The sequence below is a fragment of the Podarcis liolepis genome (assembly GCF_965112155.1).
Source record: "Podarcis liolepis genome assembly, chromosome: 1".
NCBI lineage: Eukaryota > Metazoa > Chordata > Lepidosauria > Squamata > Lacertidae > Podarcis > Podarcis liolepis.
This window is the reverse complement of record NC_139554.1, coordinates 35,369,726-35,395,053: the sequence shown is the minus strand read 5'-3', so window position 1 is coordinate 35,395,053 and position 25,328 is coordinate 35,369,726. Positions and strand designations below refer to the sequence as shown.

Genomic DNA, 25,328 nt, shown 5'->3' with positions numbered 1-25,328 from the left:
ACTGTGTGCACCTGAACCTCTGCCAAAAAAAGAAAAAAAAACCCTGGCTGCTTCAGGGAACACTGTTCTGGAGAAGGGAAGTTTTGAAAGGAAACAGCACATCACAAATGAAACTGCACAGTTTGAAAGCATCAAAATCAAACCAAACTTTCTGTTCCTGGAAATATTGGTGTTTACAATGTAAAAAAATGATGTGTTTGTTATAATATAATGAGGACACTGAATCTCTTTAGAAGGCTCTGTTTGCACTGACTCTGTAAACAAAGATGCTCCACTGAGAGCCTGCTACATTTGGCAGTTGGCTGCAACGAGTGAAAGATGAACATGGGAAGTTTAAGGGAAATAATTTCAACCCGGCATATTCATTTCTCTGAATGTGTGGCATTTGAATGTGTTTGGACTTGGACAGCTGTGGAGCTTGTGTTAAAAAAATGGCATTAATGATGCATCGAGCTCTCCCCGCTTATGCTGGCAGAGTCCTCCTTCCAGTCTTCCAGTCTGACACTTCCTCTTTTATCCAGCCAGCTAATTTCCCCTCTTTTGTGAGGAGTAACTGTTTTCACACTACTGCTTACCCAGCAAGCCTCCTCATTGTTTCATGCTTAATTATCTTCTTGAGCTTCACCTTCTCAAGTGAAGAGAAAGAGGCTTGGGCCTCCCCATGACTCTAATGAAAGCTCAGTTTTATAGATGCACTGTGTGAATAAATGCAGTGTCTGATCTAGCAACATAATAAATGAGTTCCTAAAGTTTATGGAGTCATCGCTTATGCAGTCAGTTTACTCAGCAATGTTGAAAGATGCCGAAATTTTGCAGTTCAAAATTATTAGTAGTAGTACTGTTATTATTACTATTAGGGGGGGGAAACGCTGTAATTCATCGTGGAACTAGGAGCCATGAACATATCGCCAGAATGCTACAGATTGTACAAAAATACATCGCATTTAGTGCACACACAGACCTGATACACTTAGATAGTGGGAAATTGTATCAGTGCCATTAATACTGATATTTGTCTCCCCTGTTGCTATTAGCTGTTAGTGCCTCATTTGCTATAGACATATTGCACCTCATAGGCCGTGTGTGTGTGTGTGTGTGTGTGTGTGTGTGTGTGTGTGTGTGTGTGTTTCGCTACAATTATAGCATTGGGGGTTGAAGTGCTGGAACTGCTGTGCGATTTTGGTCATTTCTATGACCAAAATCACTTGCTTGCAAGCAGAGGGATGTATTCAAGCCCAAGCTCTTGTTGCTCGTCAGTTTTTTTTCATAAGTAGTGTTAGCTCCTGGCCCCTATATTTTGCAGTTCCACACTTAGAGCACACTTAGAGCAATTGCAAGATGGAAGGCAACCTTAAAAAATATATATACAAGCAGTTTCTATAAGCAATACGGCAAGCACCTGAAACAAGCAATATGGCTCTGCCTTCAGGCTTACAAGGTAATTAAGATAACATGGAAAAAGAAAGAACTATGATAACTGGCCTCAGAATACTATCTTAGTCATACAACTGACCCTCTTTTGTTCCACCAAGGAGATTGGGGTACATAAGCAGGCTCCTTTGTAGATTTTTATTTTCACAGAAAGCAAAGTCTGAATCCATCCCCGTGTGAGGATATTTACGTGTTGCATTGCTGTTGATAGGATAAACAAAATTTAAAAATTTTAAAAATCCTTCCAGTAGCACCTTAGAGACCAACTAAGTTTGTTATTGGTATGAGCTTTCGTGTGCATGCACACTTCTTCAGATATAAGTTCATACCAATAACAAACTTAGTTGGTCTCTAAGGTGCTACTGGAAGAATTTTTATTATTATTATTTTATTTCGACTACGACAGACCAACACGGCTACCTACCTGTTGATAGGATACACATTTGAATACGATATACCCCCTTCACATTCTTGAACAACTGGTCATTCATAAATGTGTTTTTAAGGCACATCTAGCTATCTTGTTTGGTGGTGGTTGTTTTTTGTTGTTGCATTTTCTTCCTGTGAATATCCTTTATTGTACTTGTTTAGAAGGGGGAATGAATATATTGCACCTGAAGCAATGTTGAGACCAAAATGACATTGAAGCTTGAACACACAAACGCATACATACCTGTCATGTAACCCCTTGACAGATGAAAAGCAAACTATAGAGCAGCAAAAGCAACTTCCAATAAAATGTGCTGTGTTTCCAGATGTTATCAACACAAATAAATCCCCTCTTCCTATACGATTTGACGCGTAAACCAGTGATTGTCACTTAAAGTGATTTAAAATGTGATAGACCAGAAAGTAACCACTGTTTTCCACAGTCCTTCCTTTTTTGAAGTCAGAGTGTTAACAGTGCTTAAGACCCAGTACTTACTTAAATGGGTACGCCCCACGCAATTTGTGGAAATTGTGAAGTTTTCTTTGAATTGTTTAAGTGACCAAAATTTTAAACAGTACACCCATGTGTGGTGTTTTTTTCTGCAGTAGGCAATTATGAAAGTTCCTTCCCTTGAACATTTGCAAGGGGCTTTAAAGCTTAACCAAATGAGTCTCTGACATGGGCTAGGATCCAAAAAGGGTAGTAGATGGATAAATTGATTTTGTCATCGCGCCACATAATTCCCAGTTCAGACCTTTATGCTTGGAGCCCTGGAATGAATCATTCTGGTGACAAACTGTATCTTGCAAGAAATTACTAGTTGGAATCAGAGAAGCATGAGCAGAGTTCTTTTCATGCAAAAAGGGTTTTCTACCCATACCTTTCCTGTACAGCTCCATGTGCCCCTGAAAAATCAGTTTACAGCAGTATCAAACAAATTCTGCAATCAAACAGGAAGCTCCCTATTCTTCCATTTTAGCCAGATGTGGGTTGCTGTGTTTTAGTCAATGGGGGTTACAATCAGTGGTGTAGCTAGCCGCTTGGGTGCCCAGTGCGGCACGTGCGTCCTGCAGCTGGGGGTGGGGTGAGCCACCCATGGGGGCAGGGCGCACTGCATCAAGCCTCTCCGCCACCTCCCCCTCAGCTGGAGAGCAGCTGAGAAAGAGGCGGTGAGCAGACACAAGCCCCACACTGCGGAGCCTGCAGGCGCCCAGACCACCACACAAGTGTGGTGTAGTGGTTAAGAGCGGTAGTCTCGTAATCTGGTGAACCGAGTTCACGTCTCCGCTCCTCCACATGCAGCTGCTGGGTGACCTTGGGCCAGTCACACTTCTTTGAAGTCTCTCAGCCCCACTCACCTCACAGAGTGTTTGTTGTGGGGGAGGAAGGGAAAGGAGAATGTTAGCCGCTTTGAGACTCCTTAGGGTAGTGATAAAGCGGGATATCCAATCCCAACTCCTCCTCCTCCACATCACTCCCAGGAGAGACACATGGCTTGGGCACGCTGCAGGCCCCGCAGTAAGTGCTGGCCCCCGCAGTGTGGAACCCAGTGCCAGCCGCATTTCATTACATTTGTTGACTGAACTAAAAAGTTTCATGAACCCAAATTTTTATTATTATTATTATTATTTAAAACTCATATTTTTGTCATTTTGTCACCTCCCCCCTCAGTGATGACACCCGGGGCAGACCATACACCCCACACCCTCTTCCTTAAGGTTACCAGATTTTTTTCAATGAATCCAGGGACACTTTTCAACTTCCTATTAAATAGATGGATTTTGTCAGGGGACTGATTTGTAAATCCGGGGACTGTCCCCGGGGAACGTGGACGTCTGATAACCTTACCCTTCCTCCAGCACTGGTTACAATACTATAAATGGTGTTTTAATGTCCCAGGTTTTCTCTTGATTCATGTGAAAGAAATATAAGTTGAAAATTAAGCTGCCTTTGCTTTTTCAACTGTGGATATTGGGGATGTTGAGGAGTGGGGGACGGACAATCAATGGAACAGGGAACCCAGCTAATGGCCCATCAAATTCTTTCCAAATAGACAAGGAAATGGGATTTTCTCTTCCTTAGGTTTGCATATTGAACATCACAGCATTTCCAGTTGCTGCTCAAATGCCCTTTTATCTTTGTGTTTCTTATTATAAGATGTGCCTCAATGCAATGGATGAAGGATCACTATTAGTTGCACAAAATCAGATCCTTTACTGAGACCACATGGGTTGTGGACACCCTGCTGTGGTTGATGGTGCTATCCAACTATGTTTACAGACATCTGACCCTAGCATTCTTAATTGACCTTTCACAAGGATGTGGGTATAGTTTGGGGGTGGAACACATACTTAGGATGAAGGAAGCCCAAAGCTTAATCCTTGGACTAGGAAAGACTCCTGTCTGAAACCTAACTAGTATAGTACAGACAACACTGACCCTAGACCAGGGGTCTGCAACCTGCGGCTCCGGAGCCGCATGTGGCTCTTTTACACCTTTGCTGCGGCTCCGGGGCGGATACTAGCGAGGGGAGGAGGTGCATTGTGCGCCCCGACACTCCCCACTGTGGCGGGCGCTGTACTGGCTGTGATGTCGCATGGGGACGGTGCGTGCGTTAGTCACGCACCGTCCCAACGTCACCTTCCCGCCCGCTGTCAGATCAGAGGGCAGCGGCGCGCATGCTTTAAATGTCACAATGGTTTTGCGGCTCCCAGGTGTTTTTTTTTTCTTCGGAAACGGGTCCAAGTGGCTCTTTTTGTCTTAAAGGTTGCAGACCCCTGCCCTAGACAGACCACTGTCCTGTCTTAAAGCTCAATACAAGTTTGGAGCCATGCTTTGTCATGAGCTCAAAAGGCTAATTATTTTCAATAAGAAAATTGATTTAGGGGGGAAATGGAGAACATATACCTTGTCGTATCTCACAGCATAAAAATGACTCCTCTACTTCCCTTTAAAGCTAGAGTGATTTCCATCACATTTTCTACCAACAGATGCTAGGAAGGGCTATGAACAAGCGAAGAAACTAATATAAGGACTGAATTATTGTTGTGGGTACCTGCAATCATTAAATTTAAAAATATATATATTGTGTGTCTGACTCTAGGATCTTTATTTTCTTTAAAGAAAAGTAAACACAACATTGCTAATTAGCTTCTGCTTTAACTTTAATTACAGTAAGTATATGAATCTAATTGCTCTTGCCTCTAGAGAGCCATAGTAAAGCGCTGTATTTATACACATTTGTGGACCCAAAAATGTTGCAGCGTGAATGTCCTTTTACAGTTGTTGCTGCTTATTAATGATGAGGTGTAGGTGTTGTGCAAAGAGGATAGCTCTCTGTTTGGCTGCAACACAAGGAGACCCATTTAGAACAAAAACATGAGGGCTGCAGAGGTGAAACGGGCACTGTAAACATGATTACTTCCCTCAGAAGAAGTAACTGGCATGCTGGCATTTTTCAAATACAAAATCATTTTTGTTTTTCATTGTGGTTCATACATTCTTAGAAGTGGGGGATGGCTTCTTTCATTCATTTTGCTTCATTTCCACAATGGTTTATCCAGTCGTTCAGAGCTGTCAACTAGTGTAAGCGAAAGAAAAGGTAGTTGCTCCAACCACCAAAACTCTTTGTTAATTGTCCTGTAAAAGCATATGAGGTGCTTATGCTACAGGTCTGTTCTGTCAAGACATAAAAGCATCTTTATTGGAATATTACATGAAGAGGAAGTTTTTACCTATTCCTTGTCCCACCTGCAACCTGCCACACCATTCTGGAAGCCCCTGCTTTGCTCAACACTATGGAGAAAATTTTCAGCTGGCTGCAGAAGGAGGAAAACCTTTCTTTCAGCAGATCCTGGGACCTACAACCCAGTGGGTGGTGTTCAACTAATTTTTACTCAGGGTAGAGCTACTGAAATTAATTAATTTCCCATGTGAAACTCTGAGCAGTTAAGTGACAAGAAGTAAGTTTTGAAATAAGTGATCCCACAATTAAAATAAATGAGTTGAGGTTATGTCATTGTTTCTGTTCTGCTGTGGAATCTGCATGATGTACAGAATAAATGAAGCAGGCAAAAGCTGATTTACAGCAGGAATGTTATCTTCCTTGCCAGAAAGTGACAAGCATTTTATATTTAAGAAGCGGGTGGGTTCTGCAGGTTCACAAAATTATGGAGTCTGTAGCTAGTTTTCTGTCCCTTCAAATCTTAAAGAAGACATTAGTTACTCTTGGTATGCACTTTGAAATATGGAGAAAACTTCAGTGATGTCTCTGTATGCATGGAGGTTTTATGTAGAAGGTTTAAGAACTTAGAGCCCTTTGGAGCTTTGCTTCACTAAACAATAGAATTCCAGTATCCCAGAATTAGAAGACATCTCATGTGTCATGCAGTCCCAACTACTGCAAAGTGTCCAGTTAAAAGGTCAGATAGGGAAATTGGATAGGAGCAACTTCCCATCTTTTCTATTGCATTGCACCACATCCTTTGAAAAGTCCCCCCCCCCAATGCCTATCTTCTTTTCTTTCACAGTTGAATATACATCTTAAAAAAAGAGGGGGAGGCTTCGTCAGATTAGCTTTAAATGTTGTATACATAAAACCGACAATTTCATAGGAAGGCAACAATTTTTCCCCTACCGTCTTGCTTCATTATTCAGCAGTTTCCCAGAGCAATGTCAGCACAGGCAATATATGAAATTAATGTAGTATTTGATTAGACGACTGATGGATTGCTTTTACAACTAAAGTCTTTCACATTCATTAGTCATACTAACCAGTCATTAATACTGCTTTTATCAGCAAGCAAACAAATGGAAATTCATATAAAAATTCAGCAGAGTTGGGTATACTCTATACAAAGGAGCTGTTGACTTGTATAACAGATGAACATTAACGCCCAGGTTGGGTGTCCTCAGGAATCTCATCCACGCTAAGGTCCCTTGTTGGGAGTGGCTTATGATTTTCATGCCTCCCTCACAACCACGGGTCTGTCTCAGTTTATATCTGGACCCGCCCACATAATACAGAACACTCTGAATTTGGTGTTTTGTGTTAGAAACCTGGTGTAGTTCCTTTGTCAAGGGCAGATAACAGGATGGTGCATTAGCCACAGAGACCTGCTTATTCTGAGTCAGACAGTAGGTCCATATAAGTCAGTACTGTCCAAATTGACTAGCAGAAGCTCTCCAGGGTTTCAGGTAGGCAACATTCCTAGCCCAGCCTAGAAACGGGGTTGAACTGAAGAACTTCCACATGCAATGCAAAGCAGATGCTAAGGTAATGCCAGGTGCTTTCCTGATAGCTTAGCAGGATGTTTCTGGTGCCTTGGCTGGCAAATCCCTTGAAGACACCTCTGCAGTGGCGGAGCAAGCCGATTGGGTGGCGCACATGCCCTGTGCCCAGGGGCGGGACCAACCACCTGCGGGGCAGGGCAAGCTGGGGCAGGATGCTCCGTGGGGCCTCCAAGGAGTCTGCCTGCCTCCTCCCACTCAGCCGCCCTACAGCTGATGGGGAGGCGGCAGGCAGACCATTTGGGCAGCATGGAGCCTGCAGGTGCCCAAGCCACCGCGTCACTCCCAGGAGAGATGTGTGGCTTGGGTGTGCTTCAGGCCCTGCGGTGAGTGCCGCCTGGCATTTTGTCACTGCCTGAGGGGTGACAGACTTCCTGGCTAAACTGACAGAGGTGGCCACATATCTCAGGACATCAGCAATCATGCTGAGACTTCCTCTTTTAGTGTGGTGTTGCTCAGGACATCATGGTTGCCATGAGAAGCATTGTACTATTACCACCATATTGTATTACAAACCAAAAACATGTAGGTTATACATTGGGTTGACTGTTCAGTACCGGCCTAGTATTTGAGCATGATTGTACAGTCTCCTCTGTCATTGTCAGATTGTTATATGGTTATAGTTAGAATAGTCACTCCCTGTCTCTAAAAGCCAAACTAGATATGGCACTAAATTTATCACTTTGAAGCATACTGGGTTGGAGGGGCATTGAGTGGGACCACAGCCTGCAGTAGGGGAAGTTTAACCTTGGCTCTCCAGCTGCAATTGTAACCAAAAAAAACCCCCACCTCATCTTGTCTTCTACACAGATAATCCAAGGCATCCTAAAACTAGCACCAGTTTCCTGAGGAGTTTGTGGTGCTGATCCTGTTTGTGGCTATGGGTGGGGGGACAGACAGTTGAGTCCTTGAAATACACTGCAGATTGGCACCTCACCAGATCCAATACCAGCACCTTGAGTTTGGGAACCATTAATTGGACGAGACAGAATAGGCTGAAGCTTAGACGAGATGCATGGTGCATGGTGATCCCTAGATTCTAGAGAAAGAAGGAACTGCTGTTTTTAATGTGGTTCATCCTTGGTTAAGCAGGTATGAGGGATTCTGTTGAACTCACCACTATTGCTAGATTTCTAGTTTAGCAGCCCAATGCCCAGTGAACTTCATAGCTAAGATAAAATCTGAATGGGCTTTTCTATGTCCACACTCTGAACTTTTCCTATTGCTCTTTACTGTTATTTATTGTATTTCAGTAATTTATCTCTTGTTTTATGCAGCATAGCAAAACTGATGAGAAATGAGCTTTTTACAAGGAGTAAGGAACTATGTATTGACTTTCAGTTATGGAGGTGGGATGTACTGTTTGTGATTTAACTGATTATTCTATTTCACTGTTTTTAACAGGAATCCCTGAATGTTATCGATCCAAGCTTAATGGAGCTGAATGGCACAAATGAAGATGCACTAGAATGGGATGAAATGGATATAAGTAATACGTTGATTAGCGTTAATGAGGAATTCAATGAGCTTGATCAAGAACTGAAGCAAGATGACACAAAACTGAACTCTCCCTATGAAGCATGTGGTAATAATGACTGTCCCAAACAGGAGGAAAATCCCACTGTACATGAAAATTGCCTCAGCAGCCCAAGCATTACAGCATCTCCAGGTCCACAAGTCTACCAAGTGTACAGCCTTCACAATGTAGAGCTATCAGGGGAAAATCATATATCTCTAATGAAAAAGACATCCAAATCCTCCACACTTACACACTTGGACACGTTAAAGAAGCATGTGAATAAGAACTCTTTCTTGTCACCAACCAAAAATTTGCCAGAACTAATGGGCAGGACCACTTTGACAAGCCCACAGAATTATATGTATCACAGTGGAAATGTAAGTAGGCATTCTGACAGTCAGAATAAAACAGTCAATGGAAGTGAGGCAGAAGCTATCCCAAATCCTGATGTCCATTTGCAAAATGATACTGATAGAAAGCAGGGTAATTCTGTGACTAGCATTTCAGATTCCCAGTTAGGGAATATAGTTGATGTGATAAAACAAAATTTAAAGCAAGCGGATGGGGAGATCCATTTTAATTTCTTAAATACTTCCCAGTCAAAGTCCAGCGACAGAGCTAAAAGCCTGGGCAGCATCGCCCATCAGGGTTCTGAGGCTTCAGAAGAGTTGCAACAAGCAAAACACAATGTCTTTACATTTTATGACTATTCTTACCTTCAGGGTTCCAAATTCAAGCTACCAATGATAATGAAACAATCAAACTCAGAAAAAGCACATAAGCAGGGTAGTTTGCTTCATGGCTTTTATTTTGATAAAGTCCCCTTGAAATCGGAACATCAACCTTTAGAGTTCAAGCCACTTGTATCTACAGATGAGATTGCTTTCTCAACCAACTTGGATGATGGAGACCCCAAACACTGTGAATTTGTGGAGGATTTGAAGAAACTGAGCGACCCAACAAATGCAAAGCTGTGCCCAACTTTATCTCATAGCTCTTCTTTAGACTCCCTTTCGGTGACAAATGAGTTGTTTGGCCCCACTGTTTTTAGAAGTGGAGATGGGCTTCATCGTAGCACATCCTTGGAGAGTTGTCTAACACCCTACAAAAGCAATGAAGATCTTTTTAGTTGCAATGGCTCTGGAGACCTAAGTGGAAGTAGTGATTCAGTTGGGGAACTTAGCAAAAGGACCTTAGACCTTCTGAATCGTCTAGAAAATATCCAGAGCCCTTTAGACCAAAAAATAAAGCGTAGCATCTCCGATATCACACTCCAAAGCACTTCTCAAAGAATGTCCTTGGCTGGCCAGTTGTCATTGGATATTGCGTCCTCTATCAATGAAGATTCGCCGGCTTCTCTCACTGAGCTAAGCAGCAGTGATGACCTGTCTTTGTGCTCTGAAGATATTGTACTGCACAGAAATAAAGCACCAGATTCAAATGCATCATTCAGAAAACACCTCAGTCGGTCGGTAGCTGATGAGAGCGATGTCAACGTTAGCATGATTGTTAATGTTTCCTGTACCTCCGCTTGCACTGATGATGAAGATGATAGTGATTTGCTATCAAGTTCTACTCTCACCTTGACTGAGGAAGAGCTAGGCATTAAAGATGAAGATGATGATTCTAGTATTGCAACTGATGAGGATATTTATGAAGACTGCAATTTAATTTCAGGACTTGACTACATAAAGAATGAACTCTACACTTGGATCAGACCAAAATTTAATCTGACAAAGGAGAAGAGAAAGTGCAATCTGGATGATGAAATCCAGGGCTGTAAGAATTTAAGAAGTAATGAGACTTTGAAAGCAAAAGATTCATTGAGCATTGAAAAATTCTTGAATGATTCCATACGCAAGCTTTCAAAAAATAATGGCAACAGTAAGAACACATCAGAGAGCCATGATGAGTCAGGGACAAAAAGGCAAATGAAAAATGATGGCTTTCAAGTTTCCAAAGATCACTTTGTGGATGACATGGAGAATGGAAATGTTACTATTACTCAAGAAAGTCCAAAGGAAGAACATATTCAAATTTCAACTGCTGCCATGAATGTTAGCCCACTTAGTAAAGGAAGTGAAAATGAATGTTGTATCTGTGAAGCATTTACTGATAGTTCGGATGATTCACATATGGATGGTAAAGAGCCAGCTCAATTGTCAAAAATATCCAGCTCTCAGAAAGAATATAAAAAACATACTCAGTTTGAAGGCCATTCTATTATAAAACCTTTTACAGAATTTGACTCGGATATGAAAGGTTCAGATATGGCATTACCAAAATCGCTACCAAATGATCAACAAAGCAGAACAGGAATTAGTGAACATGGTGGAGATTGCTGTGCATCTTTAAAATCAAATGAAGCAGAAGGAAATGTATCAGCTGGCTGTAGTGATTCCTGTTGTAGCTGTGAAACTGCTGCTTTTGATAAAAGAAATGAGGAGGATTGTTCAGTGCACAACTTTGTGATGGAGATAATTGACATGGCCTCAACAGCCTTAAAGAACAAGTCTCAGCCTGAAAGTGAACAACCAGCTGTTCCACATTCATTAGCCCAGATCAGGGAAAAGGTTCTAGAACATTCTCACAGGCCCATTCAACTTAGAAAAGGTGATTTTTATTCGTACCTCTCACTTTCTTCTCATGACAGTGACTGTGGGGAGGTAACTAAATATGTTGAAGAAAAGACCAGCACTCCAGTCCCTCTAGACTTTGCAGAAAATATTGAATGCTTTTTTGAAGCCTGTCCTGAAGATGAACGAGTGGAACAGCAGGGATATCTTCCTGACAGTGAAGTGGAAGTAAAATACGAAGCCCTGGATTTAATAGATGAACCTAAAACATCTGCTGAATGTAGTGGCTTTTCTTTCTTAAGTGAGGAGATGGACATCAGCATGCCTGGCTCTCTTAGCCAGATGATATCAGATAATTTAAGTTATGCTAGTGAATCTTTGAGTCTGGACATCCCTAATGAATGTCCAGTCTTGAATTCCTTACCAAATAACTCTAAAGAAAATCATCTCGGAGAGCCACTTGGGATCGCAAGGTCTGAAGAAGGTTTTGCTTCCTCTATAAAGGCCTCAGCTGAAGCCATTCAATTAACGCCTGATCACTTGAAAGAGAAGGATGTTTTGCACCAGGACACTAAAACTCTTACACGTGAAGAAAACCTCCTGCATCTTCACAAAGAAAGGCACATAAATACACAGAGGTAGAATGTATTCCTCCATGGACACACACGTTGTTTCATAAAGAGGTAGGTACTAAACACTACGAGCTTTGCTTATTGCTGACATGACTATGATGAAGCAGGAAATGTGTGGCCTTTCAGAGTTTTCGAGTAGATCATAGCATTGTGTCTCTTGAATTAAAAACCATTCCAGGCCACTTCTTTTATGTTTAAGATACAGATACAGACTCAGATAAACAAGCATCAGCTGAGAATGGCAAATATGCGTTCAAATCACTACCTTTATTTGTCAAGATTCACAAAAGCAGGAGCTGATCCCTAGCTGATCACTTCACATATTTCCTTCCCTGTGAAAAGCAGCTAGTTAAATACTATTTTCAGCTGATGTGAACAGCATTCATTTTGTACTTTGGCTCAATCTGTGCTCAAAAAAGAAAGAAAGAAAGAACTAGCCCTTGTGTGATTCAGACTTCTTGGTTGCATTTCCTCAGATATTTGTACTATGCAAAATTACCCAATGAATCCAAGAGAAATCAGTAGCAATCTTCTTTCTGCAATGCAGCAGTTATCAGTGGAAGCAGATTCAAAAGAGATGCAATACTGTCCCACTATGTTGGGGAAAAGGAAGATGGGAGAAACTGAGTGTTACACCTAGTATATTCTGGGCTTTCCTCAACAGCCCTTTGCTTCCTATCTGGGTAACTCTGCTGAGAGACAGCAAACTAGTCCACAACATGAGGGTGAATATAGCTGATCCTGCCTCTGTTGATGGGGAAGGAAAGTTAAGATGAGAGGATCTCCACTTGCTCTCTTGGTTCTAGGTTACTCAACTCACTACAGCCTTCTGTAGGCATTCAGGAAAATGGCTTAACACATTTGCGGAGGGCAGGGGACAGCAATGAGTGCACTAGGCCCCCACCCTCATCCCCATCCCCATCTGTGAGTTGGATTGTGGCTGTCTATGTTGGAGTGTTTCCTGTAACTTGGAGGCTTCCTGTGTGATGTAGATCACTGTAAAAAGCAGGGTTCCACATCACACAGGAAGCCTACATAAGTGGAAGCACTCTGCAACTCAGCAAGTACAGTGGTGCCCCGCAAGACGAATGCCTCGCAAGACGGAAAACTCGCTAGACGAAAGGGTTTTGCGGTTTTTGAACTGCTTCGCAAGACGAATTTCCCTATGGGCTTGCTTCGCAAGACGAAAACGTCTTGCAAGTTTGTTTCCTTTTTCTTAACACCGTTAATACAGTTGTGACTTGACTTTGAGGAGCAACTCATAGAACGGGGTGTGGTAGCCTTTTTTGAGGTTTTTGGTGATTTTTGGAGCTTTTCCAAAACTTTTCCGACACCGTGCTTCGCAAGACAAAAAATTCGCTAGACGGAAAAACTCACGGAACGAATTAATTTCTTCTTGCGAGGCACCACTGTACACTTGTTACTGTTCTCTGCTCTGTCACACACATTAGATTAGCCAGTTTCTTAAATGCCTGGAGAAAACATGTAAGACAGGAGAAAGGAACAGCACATGCAAATGCACTATCTAAAGCTATTCCTTTCCGGTGATTGCTATATGGGAATGCAAACTGCCCTACTGAAATAGAAAAATCACCCTTCTCTATTGAAGTACTGTATGGGCAGCTTGGAAGAGGATAGTGGTATCTTTCGCAGGTGCCCAAGTATGATGTGATCCTGCACCCCCATTGCCCTGAGCTGTAGAAACAACAGGAGGATGACACAGTTAAGGGAGAAGCACTCACAGCAATTTCATGAGAGTTCCAACAGAACTACAATGTTTACCATTTCTGTAACACGGGATATATACATAACACTCTACCACAGTGGAATCAAGTAAAGCCCTGATCAAATGCAGAGAGGAATATTAATTTCATTGGCCTAACTCTGCAAAGGATTGTGTTGAAAGAGTCTGCGGCAGTTTAAGGACTAGTACCTCTGGGCTACAATCCTATACATGCTTGTTTGGGAATAAGCCTCATTTAACTCAACAGGCTTATTTTTTGAGTAGACATATGTAATCTGATTCTATTGTTATTGTGGTTTAATATTTCTTGGACTACAAAAGCTTATGTCACAATAAACATAATGATTTTTGAAGTGCCACAGGTCTCTGTGATTCTTTTTTCCCTGCCAAAGACAAACACAGGTTTCTCTTTTTATCATTTGTTTCTGCAAAGATAGACAGTGTTTTGATGATAAATCTATGTTATATGCCCTAGTCCAGCTTCGGAGTTCCCTGTGTGGATTACTTGCTGGTTCAGGAACTCTGAGCATAAACTACATGTACATCTAAAGGAGGATATTTTATATGCATTAAATTTCTTTCATTGGGATACACATCCTGATGTGCACCCCCATTTGAATTTAGTATTTCATAAATGCCTTTTAAAGTGCAATTTGAGCTGGATTGGGGAACATGTCCATAGAAAATTGGTATTTCCAGTGCAACCTCTGCTCCTGTGAACTTATTTCATTTCTTGTGCTATCCAGCATTGACAAAGTACCATCCCATGGGCCCATTTTTCCACCTCATTATCTGTGATCAGAACACTACTATTTATTCACACTGTATTTTAACAACACTCTGTGTAGCGAAAACAGTTTTGCAGTTTTTACACAAGCACCATTTATTCTGGAGAAATTCCAACACGGCAACTGCTTGTGAACTCCTGAGATTAAGAGACAGTGCAGTCACTGCTAAGGCCAGCTCAACCTCTGAAAACACCCGCTTGTGTGAATTGTGCAAAGGCGTGAGCAGCATAACGTTAACATTCAAGTGAACTACCGTTGCCTGTTCACTCAGAGTAAGACCCACTGAGTTCAATGGGGCATACTCCCAGGTTAGTCTGTATAGCAAGGTTAGCCAACATACTGCCCTCCAGATATTGTTGAACTAAGAACCTCATCAGCCCAAGCCATCACTGCCAGTGTTCAGGAATACTTGGAGTCATAATTCAACAACACTTGCAGATCACTAAGACTGCCCTTGTTTGTGGGATTGCAGCCTCAAGATGGCTTTATGTGTGGAAGTCCAGGCGCATTTTGCTGGGGAACTCTGGGTCAGAGTACTGTTTATGTTACAGTGAAAGGAAACTCTCTGCCAAAGGCTCTGGTATCTGTATTTTCAATGGATTCTAGAAGTCCCTTCCCCCCACTGTAAGAGCTTAGTCGATACTTTAACTTCATCTCTCATGCTATGGGAAATGAATTAGAGGCAATCTATCCTAATTTGTTAACTTATTCAAATAACAGTTATTATACTTAACTATGCTAAAGATTATCTTTTTGGTGGCAGATTGTTTATTTTTTTGATGAGCCTAATTACTGATTTTCCAAAGGTAATTTACATTTATTACTAATACATCTCTTAAAATGTGACAGATAAATGTTGTTCCCATAAGTGTATTATGAAAAAAGTTACTATTTAAAAACACATTATTTAATTTGAAAGATAAATGGCAAACACCATTTTTTTTCCTCCTGGAGCACCTGTGCTGCTAAGCTCATTAAAATGTGTGATTTTATGTGGAGCTGTGATACTTAAGAGAAAAAATTATCTATGGTATATGTGTACCCTAAAAATAAACTCAGTTCGCAAAGGTGACAGTATGCATATTTACCAACGTAGCTCAACTAATTTCACATGATTTTTGCTCCAGCTGCAAGCCAGAATAAAGCTGTTGTGAGCAAATCTGTTTTGCCACTGAATGTATCTAAGTTGTAATCTCATTCTTTTAGCACCGTGCTATAAAATTGACCATTAAGCAAAAGTAATAGCAGCTTTGAAAAGTTCTATATCAGGAGTGATAATTCTATCCTGTCATCTGGTGTGGTTTAATACTGCACTGCTGTTGTTGTTTTTAATTTCCTCATGGAGGTGAAAGCTTCCAAAGAATAAATATACAAAGCAGATGAGATCTCACACTCTTCTGTTGTTGCGTTGAGTATGACCCATGACCCTCCCCACCTGTAGAATTTTTTAAGGAACATGCCTTATACCGAGTCAGAATATTTGTGCCCCTTTGTCTAGCATGGTTTCCTCTGACTCTGGCAGAAGTCTTTCCCATTGCCTGCTACTTCATCTTTTGAGCTGGAGATGCCACAGATTGAAGGTGGAGCCTTCTACATGCAAGAATGTGCTCTTCCACTGAGCCATCTCCCCTTCCCTGTGGTAGAGACCCCTCTTTTCCTGCAACAGTGCTAGAACTGGCCACCATTTGTACATATGGAGCATTTGCATAAGCCGGATCCCACTCAAAGATCATCCTCTTGGGTGACTGATTCCGGTTCATATGTGGGGGGTTTTCCTGTATCCTCAGACAATCACATATCACAGCAAATTTGTTCCAGGATGCCTGATTCCAGGCAGAAATACTGGGTAGTACCCGACTGAGTTGTACTCAGACCCACTGAAGTTAATTTATGCATGTTAGTCACAACTAGCCCACCAGTTGTTGTTTTTTAATTCCCTGATATCGATGTAAGTTTAGATGTTTGAAATGCATAGAGTCCTAGAGTGAGGCTTTTTTAATTGAAAGCCCACTACTACAAGTTTTAAGAACAGGCATGCTACAAACTTCCCAATGATGCATTAGGTTCCAGTTCAAACCACATGCCTGTGCTTTGCTTTGCTTTTTTTTTTTTACAATTTTGTGCACCATTTTCTATAAAAGATAGAGAGGTCAGTTACAGCAAATAAGATCAAAGCTGAAGGTACCTGGATAGAAGCAGCTATTTCCACTTAATTTGGAAGGCATATAATGCAAGCCTGGAGTGCCACCTCGGAAATGCTTGAGAGAGGTACTTTGTACTAATCTCTTAGCTGTATTCTGACAGTTATTTCTTCATAATCCTCATCATAAGCTTTGACTCTTTGTTGCATAGGTTAACCCTAAACTCCAGGCCATGAAAGTTCTACTTAATGAAAAAGCACTCATTTCTCTCACGATATATTAATGCAGCATCTTATATTTACAAACTGTTTGTGTGAGTCCTCTCACTTTGTTGACTCGCTTGTTTTATTCTTCAGGGAACTATAAATGATAACTTAAATAGTTCGTGTAACCTACTTACACCCCAAGCCTAAACAGATTACTTGGAAGTAAGTTCCCCTGATTTTAATGGGACTTACTTCCATGTAATGGGTTTAGGGCTGGAGATTATTTTGGTTGGTTGGCCTTTATTGAGTCGTGCATTCCTATTGATTGGTACACTTGCAAAAGGCAGAGAAGGTAAGTTCACAGGCACCTGAAAGGACAGGATGGAGGGAAAAGGTCAGGCTTGATTATTTCCCCTGTGCCTTTTGAAACTAAATCTTGTTTTATAAAAATCAATGAGGTTTCTACATCAATAAAAAGACATCTCTCTGATAGTGACTTAAACCTCAGGCTGTGAAAAATTGTTGCTTGTATCCTGTCATTTCTTGTTTTTTTGCATATAAGTACATTGGTATGAGGTCATGGAGTAGCTATTTTTGGTTGGTCTGAAACAGGCTTGTGTTTTGTAAATGAAAATGTACTTCATGTAACCTGCTATTACCTTTTTCTTTTTCTTTTAGAAACTTGGCTGCATTTCAAGTGCAGGCTCATCCTCTAAACTCTGGGATGACCTCTAATTCCATTGTATCACTGCCTTTTGTTACACTTGACTCCCAAGATAAATTTTCCTTCCAACTGTGATCTGTCCATGTTGGTTTTGTGACCAGGATGCATATGCTGGTCTTGTTTCAATTTTCACTTTTGCTTTGTAACAAAACCATTTGCTTTCATATGGATTTCTTTCCCAAGCTACCTCTTAACAACTTACGCTTCCAAATTTGTATGTCTCTGTATTTTCTTTTCAGCCACAAACTTTTTGGTTTTTTTAAAATGATTTTGCAGTTCCACAGAATGTATTATTATTCTGGATCACCATTTCTTAATTGTAAATGTCAGTTATTATCCTATTTTATGTATTAAATTTGATATTTTATGTGTATAATGCATATTGTTTATTGAAAGTATTTTATGTTATAGAATGGGAATTTTGTTTGATTGCAGCGAAAGGAAAAGTCCCTCGTGCTCTTGAATCAACACAGTGGAAGTTACACAAAAGAAATACAAATGCATCCTTTCATTTTAATTTTACAAGATTAATCTATGCAACACTTCAAGAAACAACTACACAGTGTTGTATATTAAGAACTGTTAACATTCTACTGAATTAAGTACAACATTTTGGTTTTCTACAATGCTTCTTGAGGTGGTAATCAGAAAAAACCCCACATTTTTAAAAATTGTGCCTTGCTGTATTTCTTATAACATTTATTAAAAAGCTGCTTTCATAGTAAAATTATGTTGGTTTGAAGGAAGGAAATAGCAAGGTGTGAATAATTTCTGTATATATGTATAACCAAGTGTAAACATTGATGTATAATTACAGTATAAAATGCTTTAATGTTTGTGATGCCCAGTGGTGTGGAAAACATAAGCCTTAAAACCACTAGATTGCATGATAATTAGAACTGGCATAATAAATGTAGTTTACTGGGAAAAATTTGGAATTGGCTCTCATTTACCTGAATCCTGTTTAAAAGCAAGCAATGCATACAGTTTCTAATAGGTATCTATTTACTTATACAGTCCTGGTCAGTTCTGTTTAGGCAATATAAGAATGTATAATGAGGACACCTAAGTCTATGTGCAGACCAAACACTGAAGATCTTGGCCATTGCATTCAAAAAAAGTTGTTTTATTTATTATTGTTATTGCATTTCTATCTCGCCTTTCCTCCAAGGAGTTCATGGTGGTATACATGGTTCCCATTCTCCTTCTCCTCATGGTTATCCCAACACCAACCCTGTGAGATAGGTTAGGCTGAGAGAATGTGACTGGCCCAAGGTCACCTGTCATGGCTGAGTGGGGATCCGAACCCTGGACTCCCAGGTCCTAGAATAGCTAGAACTACTACACCCCACTGGCCTTTAAGATGCAGATATGATGGAGACCAGAGATCTTGCTGCTAGAAAATGAAGAATATATAAATATGTACATCACATTAGGGTTAATGTTCAGTGCTGGAATGTTTATTAGTTGCAGGAACGTAGAAAATGTACTATATACACATCACCATGTTATATAGTATATATATATAGTTATATATATAGTACTTAACATCACCATGTGTTGATCCCTTGTTCCAAAATTTCCAAACCCACTTGGAGGCATTTTCAGCCCCATGGAGGAAGATACCTTCTACTAGTGCTGACTAAATAAGATCCTGAAAAACATTTTGAGGGTGGGAGAACAGGGTAGGGGCTCCTGAATCCTTTAGGGAACTTCTTTTGTTCTAACCCCTGTGCTGATCAATTAACTAAAACGGGTGGATCCGTCCAGAAATGATGGCCTTAGAAGACCTGCCTCTCTCTTCTCTCACCACTTACATCAGTCCCTTCTTTAAACCTTAGCAGCATTACCTCAAATATGGGTCAAGTCTGCTACTTGTTCATACTTGAAACTAAGGCGGCAAAATGGTTTCCTACTGTTGCAACCCTCATGGGTTCAGCTAAAACAGGACAGCTCCTTTCGTGCCGAAGTGCCATTTCTGATGCAGGTTTGGCCACTGTTGATGGTAGAAATGTCAGAGATTTCTTATGTCCATGAAAGCAACCAGCAGAAACCTGTCAGCTTGCAAGGGTTTATCATGTGGTAAAAGGGTGGAGTGAAAATATGTTTGTGCGTCCTCAGATCACCTTTCAGCTTTGCTGTTTAGTTGGCATGGTCCAAGTCTGGCCCCAGGCTTTTACAAAAGGTCCCAGAAAGGTGGATTGAGCCCTGCCTTGTATTGAGCCCTGAGGAAAATAATGTCATTTGGCTTCAAATACCAATACAAAGCTTGCCATTTTAGAAATGTGGTTGGGGAGGGGCTGCTTTGAGCCAGAAAGCATCTATATATGCTTCGAAAATAATATACACCAGGTTGATTTTCTCTGCACATATGATAAATAACTGGCACCACTGGATATTAATCACAAAAATATCCTTGCATCCTAATTGTCCTAATAGTGCAATCAAATGTGTTCTAACTATTGTTTGTATTATGATGATGAGACTATTGCACTTAATCCAAAGTGGATTGTTTTTTAACATGGCAAACAGGACACAAGAGATGCATTTTCCAGCTGCTGACATTGTGGCAAGAATCAAAGAATGCCCCTTAGTCCCCTTAGGTTCTCACATTCATGCCAGTCCCAATTGATTAGTGCTGCGTTTGGCAATATCTCACTAGAAGTCTTTTAGAAGTGTTTCCCCCTTATGCACAGGGACTGTTTTCATGTGCTAATCTGATTACAAAAGAATATTTTTATCTGTGTTCTGTGCCAGTAAATATCAGGCTGCCCTGCTATTTATTTTTATTTTACTTTTAACAGCTTTTTGCAACCACAGTTTACAACGGTACACTTTGCTTCAGGTAGCGCACACCGACTTGTTTGCAACTCTGGATGCAACAGTGAACACAAATCTGTTCCTCCAAAAGGGAATCCAACTTCCCCAGTTAGCCTTTGTTCTGCTTTCTTTTCCTCCATTGTATACAAAGGCAATACCTGGCCCTTAAGTCCCCATATGACATTTAATGTCTAGATGCAGAGCTATAACAATTTGCAGGCACCATTGTGCAGACGCAAAGTTAAGAAGGAGCAGATGAGGGGGTCTTAGGATATGTGACATATTGGACCAAACAGGCATAAGAAGAATCTGGATCAGGCCAATTACCCATCTAGTCCAGCATCCTGTTCTCACAGTGACTGACCAGATGCCTGTGGAAAGCTTGCAAACTGGACATGAGAGCAACAGCCCTCTTTCCACTTGTGATTCCCAGCAACTGGAATTCAGAGGCATGATGCCTTTGACAGTGGAGATAGAGGGTAGCATTGTGGCGAGTAGCCACTGATAGCCTGGTCCTCCATGAATTTGTCTCCTAAAGCCATCCAAGTTGCAGGCCATCACAGCCTCCTGTGGGAGCGAGGCCCATAGTTATTTTCATTTGTTTGTCATCAATCCTCTAACGCTCAACTTCACCGGATTTCCATGAACGCTAGTGTTACGAGAGAGGGAGTACAATGTTATCCACTTTCTTCATGCCATACAATTTTATAAACTTCTACCACGTCAGCTTTGCTCAGCTTTTCTCTAAACTAAAAAGTCTCAAACGCCACAACCTTTCCTCATAAGGAAGTTACTCCATTCCCCTAACCATTTTGATTGCCCTTTTCCTGAATCTTTTCCAACTCTACTATATCCTCTTCAACACAATAGGGAGATCTGTCATCAATTTTCCCTCATTCAAAGTAGTTTGAAGAAGTGCTTTCTTAATTGGTATAGCACCATTGAGGGAGGAGCCATTTAGCTTTTTCTCCCCAATCCTGGTGCTGTTTCATCTGACTCAATTACAAACATGCTGAGGCTGCTGTTGTTCCCATTTGTGGGGGGAAATTGCAGGCCCTACACTCACTTCACATGAACATTATTTGCTGCTGTTGTCATTATAGAATAATGATACGAATGAAGCTCATCATTCATTAACTTACTCAAGAGTGAACTGTCTTACTTGTTCCACTTTTCCAGTGTGAAGGATACTGTTTTCTATTATTGAGTTTCATGTAAAACCATCTGTGATGCATGCACACAGGAGGGATAAAGTCTGGAGGTGGAACATTGGGTTCATACCAGTCATCATTCCGTACCACTAAACCACAGAGCCCAGGGCTTGCCGATCAGAAGGTCGGCGGTTCAAATCCCCACGATGGAGTGAGCTCCCATTGTTCGGTCCCAGCTCCTGCCCACCTAGCAGCTTGAAAGCACATCAAAGTGCAAGTAGATAAATAGGTACCGCTCTGGCGGGAAGGTAAACACTGTTTCCATGTGCTGCTCTGGTTCGCCAGAAGCAGCTTAGTCATGCTGGCCACATGACCCGGAAGCTGTCTGCGGACAAACGCCAGTTCCCTCGGCCTATAGAGCGATATGAGCGCCGCAACCCCAGAGTCGTCCACGACTGGACTTAACTGTCAGGGGTCCTTTACCTTTTTACCAGTCATCATTCTTTCTCCTACTTTAAATGTCAGCTACACAAATGTACTGCAAAATGTATCATGGGCATTTTGATTTTGGCATAAGTTCCTGGAGAGTAAAGAAGATGACAGATTTTCTCACAAGGGCCAAGTATTTGAGTAAGGTGTAAAATTGACCATGCAAGATGAACTCTCACTGGAGTCATTCTTAAAATATTTTTATGCCTTTATTTATGTGGTATTCGTTTTAGTATAGGGTGCTCGACTAGGCCCTAGACTGGTAGCTTGCAGAATTTGATCTACAGTGGTACTTTGGGTTACATATGCTTCAGGTTACATACGCTTCAGGTTACAGACTCCGCTAACCCAGAAATAGTGCTTCAGGTTAAGAACTTTGCTTCAGGATGAGAACAGAAATCGTGCTCTGGTGGCATGGCGGCAGCAGGAGGCCCCATTAGCTAAAGTGGTTCTTTATGTTAAGAACAGTTTCAGGTTAAGAACAGACCTCCAGAACGAATTACGAGGTACCACTGTATTTCTCTTTAAAAATGGGCATGTGGGGGATCTTCCAAAGAGACACTTTTGTGGAATAAGTTTGAACCTTTTTTCCCTATCATAACATGACGGATACGAAAAAGTATTGAAATTAATGAAAGGTTACTTAAGGCTGATCTGTCATTCACCATTTTTTTCATAGCCCCACTGCAGTGAAATGGACTAGTTGTGAATTTAGAAGGGATGAACAAAGATACCGCAGTCCTTTCCATGACATGTAATTAATCTGTGGGTTTTCACTGCCATGGCGAATGGCAGGATCAGAAAGCCTGGTGGGACTGTGGATGGAACTACATAAGCAGCTGAGCTATGAAAGCAGCCAAAAGTGTGGCAATGGAAACCAATTCTCTTCCTCAACAATATGGCCACATATAGGAAACAAGGAGGTTGTCATGTTAAAAGTCGGACTATTTCTCCATTTAGATCGGTATTGTCTGTTCTGTAGTAGCATCTGGTGGGGTGGAACCAGGTGGTGCAGCATTACTTAACTGGCTTACCCACACGGAGGTTACTGCTGGTAACTGAGGGGAATGAGACAGTGGGGAAGGTTGGCACAGTGTGGGTGCAGAGTCTGCTGTGGCAGGTTGGCTCCACCACAGTGCCCACACCATGCTGACCTCCCCACCACTCCTCTCCCTCTCAGCATACCTGGACCCTTACAAAGTTATATAGGCAGAGACAGTTCTCTAGGAGCTTCTAAAGAGCTTACAATATGAAACAGAATGTGGAAAACAATGGAGAGAGGAATGGGAAATAGCAAATGAGCAAAAGGCAAACACAGTCATGTACATACATACAGCTTTGTTACAGTTGGGAATGAGGATTAAGAGGATAAAACAAAGGCCACATAGAAAGGGTCAATTCTGAGCAGGAACATAGAGAGAAAAGTGCCACAGCTTTGCCCTGAATAATTATTACAATGATAATAGGCATCAAATATTTGTTCAGTTCAAAAGGAAATGTTTATTCTCATACTTCAGAGTTCAAGATACTATGGGCTCCTCTAGATATAGATGAGACATACATATCTTGATAATGTTGGAAGGTCAGGTGTATAAGATCTAGGCAAAGTTCCCAGAAACTTCTCCAGAGTTCATATTCTGACCCATCCAACATTATAAAGGCTAACATTATTGTTGATTTTCTGGATGTGAGCATTACAAAAAAAATATTAAAAAATAAAATGAAGTTAATATCCATAGGTTAATTCTGGTGAAATCAATAGAGCACACTTCAAAGTAAAATGTTTGGTTGACATGTAAAGGAACTACCATTCTGTTACTAAATACTAAGCTATTAGGTACTTTTGTATGCTGTTGGAAGAACTGATGTGATCAGCAAGAAACAAATCATTCCAATTACCTGGCATGCTATGGGGGAGCAGTATTAAAATTATCTCTACTCTGACACTTTGGTTGTCTGAAGTAGGAATCCCATAGGGGATAGGAAACGTATGCAGCTACCATGGATGCTGTTATGATAAATTATAGTCCAATAAAGTAAAAACACTCATATTTCAGGCCAGTTGGGTAAGGCCCATTTCTAAATAATAAGCCTTCCTTAATCATATATTTCAATAGAGAAATAGTCACATGTGAATCAGCACCGCTCATTTCCTTCCAGAAGGCCTGACATCTTAAACTGCACTAGACAATGAATCACCTTGTCAAATAAAGTACAAAATGGAAAACTGTTACCAGACTCATCTGATATAATGACATTTACAACAACATGTTTGAGGTGATAAACCGACAATAATAATTATATTTCGTTTAGACTTTCATTGTAGTCGGAAAGTTTTATACAATCATACACTTTTTTCCTCACGGAAATGTTACAGTTTGGCATTTTAATTTTTGGCATTTTAGACTCTTAATGAACATGTAAGCTATACTTAAAATTCAGCTGACTAGCCTTGCCTTGTATCCTTGCTTCCATCCTTTAAGTCTTAAAAGGTATAGGCCATACATAATGTTATTAGCATACTGTTATATGCCACCCCAATCTCTGCCACAGGCAGGGCTTTTTTTCAGCCAAAACTCACCGGAACCTCTTTTGTGAGTTCCAGCTTTGGCACCTCTTTTTCGAGAAAAAGAAGCCCTGGCCAGCAGTCATGGTGTTTTAAAATATATGGTTTATTTTGCACCTATATCCACCTAGAGTTTTCCATGGGCAGGGAGGGAGTTCACAGCATTACATTCTTCCCCACAGCAACACAGACTACAGCATCCTGAACACCTTTCCCGTACCTCTTTCCCATCCTGGCAAGATGGTTATGCCCTTCAGCTTTCCCCCTTCCCCCTGTGGAGTTCTAGCTGCTTGCTTTCTTCTTCACCAGTAAACCCAAGCTTCCTTCCTGTCACCTCACAACCCTCCCCATCACCTTGGTAACCTCTGTTTTGCACAGACCTGGGGATATTCCTCTTGAGGTGATAACTACTGTCTATTGTTTCATATTATGGTGCTGGAGGAGACTCTTGAGAGTCCCATGGACCTATCCATTCTTAAGGAAATCGGCCCTGAGTGCTCACTGGAAGGACAGATCCTGAAGCTGAGGCTCCAATACTTTGGCCACCTCATGAGAAGAGAAGACGCCCTGGAAAAGACCCTGATGTTGGGAAAGATGGAGGGCACAAGGAGAAGGGGACGACAGAGGACAAGATGGTTGGACAGTGTTCTCGAAGCTACCAGCATGAGTTTGACCAAACTGCGGGAGGCAGTGGAAGACAGGAGTGCCTGGCGTGCTCTGGTCCATGGGGTCACGAAGAGTCAGAAACGACTAAACGACTAAACAACAACAATTGTTTCATAATGACTTGCATTCAGCAAGCCCAGCCAGGGCAGAACTGCT

The 25,328-nt window shown here is 41.3% G+C and overlaps 1 protein-coding gene across 6 annotated transcripts in view; it reads left to right on the top strand.

The window, feature by feature from the left end:
* The window catches only part of AKAP6 (A-kinase anchoring protein 6), a 244,900-nt gene extending 226,489 nt beyond the window's left edge, over nt 1-18,411 (top strand). For all 6 annotated transcript variants that reach the window (XM_083505275.1, XM_083505274.1, XM_083505273.1 and 3 more), the window contains 2 exons: nt 8,555-11,928; nt 17,435-18,411. In XM_083505275.1, coding sequence (XP_083361401.1) covers nt 8,555-11,887 — 3,333 coding nt within the window. In that variant the 3' untranslated portion in view covers nt 11,888-11,928; nt 17,435-18,411. The remainder of the gene's footprint in view (nt 1-8,554; nt 11,929-17,434) is intronic.
* The last annotated feature ends 6,917 nt before the right edge of the window (nt 18,412-25,328 follow it).